At 34.1% G+C, this 1,706-nt stretch overlaps 1 protein-coding gene across 2 annotated transcripts in view; it reads left to right on the top strand.

Annotated features, from left to right (window-relative positions):
• The window catches only part of LOC119587849 (WD repeat-containing protein 37-like), a gene marked incomplete at its 3' end in the record, with an annotated part of 35,088 nt that overhangs the window by 19,218 nt on the left and 14,164 nt on the right, over positions 1–1,706 (top strand). For both annotated transcript variants that reach the window (XM_037936554.1, XM_037936553.1), the window contains 1 exon segment: positions 485–676. In XM_037936554.1, the coding sequence (XP_037792482.1) occupies positions 485–676 (192 nt within the window).

Raw genomic sequence — 1,706 nt, 5'->3', positions numbered from 1 at the left:
GTAGATGGAGAGAGATTTATGATTTTACATTTCAATTGTTTAATTATGGTATTGTATATGCCTTCACTTTGTATTTATTACTTTGTAAGTTATTGTATATGATGTTCAGGTAATGAGGATCTTTTACACAATCTTTTTTATTCTGGCATGTATGATCTGGTCTGAGTAAAATTTTATGCTTCGGATAAAGAACTACCTTTGATCTTGAATTAATTTCCATTTTTGTATTGTTTATGGTGGGAAGAAAATGTTTAGAAAGATTAGAATAGACTGGTACTCAGCTTTGAGATGGATATCCATTGCTAACCAGTCACTGCAGCATATTGCATTATAATTGCTTTTTTCTCTTATTTTGGAAATGTTGTTATTACATACATAGATATTTAAGAGATTTCTAGAGTGTTTCAGATGTTTTTACTTTTACAATTTTTTGTTCAGTGAATTATATTTTTGGAAACTACTAAATGAAAAATCATGTTTCTAGCTGGAGGTCAAAGTTCACAGAAAGTGAAAGCAGCAAATAAGCTTCGTGTTCAGACGTCAAAGATAGTGTCGAGCTTCAAGAACGACTCTGTATCTTGCCGAATGGTGCGTGAGTATGTTGGTCACCGGGACGGGGTGTGGGATGTTGCAGTGTCCAGGGGAGGAACACCTGTCATAGCCACAGCATCTGCAGGTGAGACAAACCTATATTTTTTAATCATTCCTTCTGTTTTTCTTTTTTTTCTGTCTTTAGCAAATTTATGAAAACAGGCTCTTCAGGAATGCTAAATTCAGAGTCTATTTTGCATAATTTTTGTTAATATTGATTAGTGTGATAAGCTAATTATTCTGTATCTCATCTGTTTACTTATATTGGAAGTAGCTCATGTTTACTGTAGTATATTGCTTAAATAGATATTATTAGATAATGATGGCTATTGTTTAGTACACTGATTTTGCAGTGGTGTTAGTAAGGTCTTTTTCCTGACAAAAAGAATGTGTCATTTGATAATGATAAAAATCATATAGGCAAAATACAATGGGAACCATCAATTACACTTGATGTAGTGATCATTTTTGTTAATTACTAAGTGCATTTCAAGTGATTCTAGTCACTGCTGCTGCTTCTCACATATTATATTAGTTTGTGAGGTACTTGTTTGAAAGAAGAAGAAGAAAAAAAAAAATATTTGGTTTGAGTTTTTGAGTTATTCCAATTACTTGATAGTCATTAGAAAAGTATCTATATAGCTGTCAGTGTGTTGTTATGGTATGCAGAATGAAAAAAAAGTTTTTGATGAACAAGAAAAGCTAGTGTTAATATTTTTACAAGCTACAATGGTTCTGTCATATTATTGTATGTGTGAAGTAGAGCTGTCTTGCTGTAGTAGGTATGTTTGGCAGGCTATACTTGTGTGAATTACTAAATGTTTGTCTACCACAGCTGTAACCCACATGTTACTTAACCCTCTAGTGACAGGTCCTTCGGAGTGCTGTACACCCTACTTTCTGGGTGGCAAATATAGTGGTGAGTGGCTCCTGCTGGGAACCTCCGCGTGTGCCACCCACTGTGGACGACCAAATCAGAGCATAAACGCTGGTTTTATTGCCTTGGGATTATATTGAAGTTTATCCTTTTTAGAACCGAACATGATGTTTTGCTTGCTCATAAAGCTAAAATGCAATCTCGACACTTCTTGAATTGGTTGGAAGTTTTAGTATAG

This window comes from Penaeus monodon, chromosome 23, assembly GCF_015228065.2.
Source record: "Penaeus monodon isolate SGIC_2016 chromosome 23, NSTDA_Pmon_1, whole genome shotgun sequence".
In the NCBI taxonomy this organism is placed as follows: domain Eukaryota; kingdom Metazoa; phylum Arthropoda; class Malacostraca; order Decapoda; family Penaeidae; genus Penaeus; species Penaeus monodon.
Note: the sequence above shows the minus strand (reverse complement) of the source record. Positions and strands in the feature narration are given on the sequence as shown.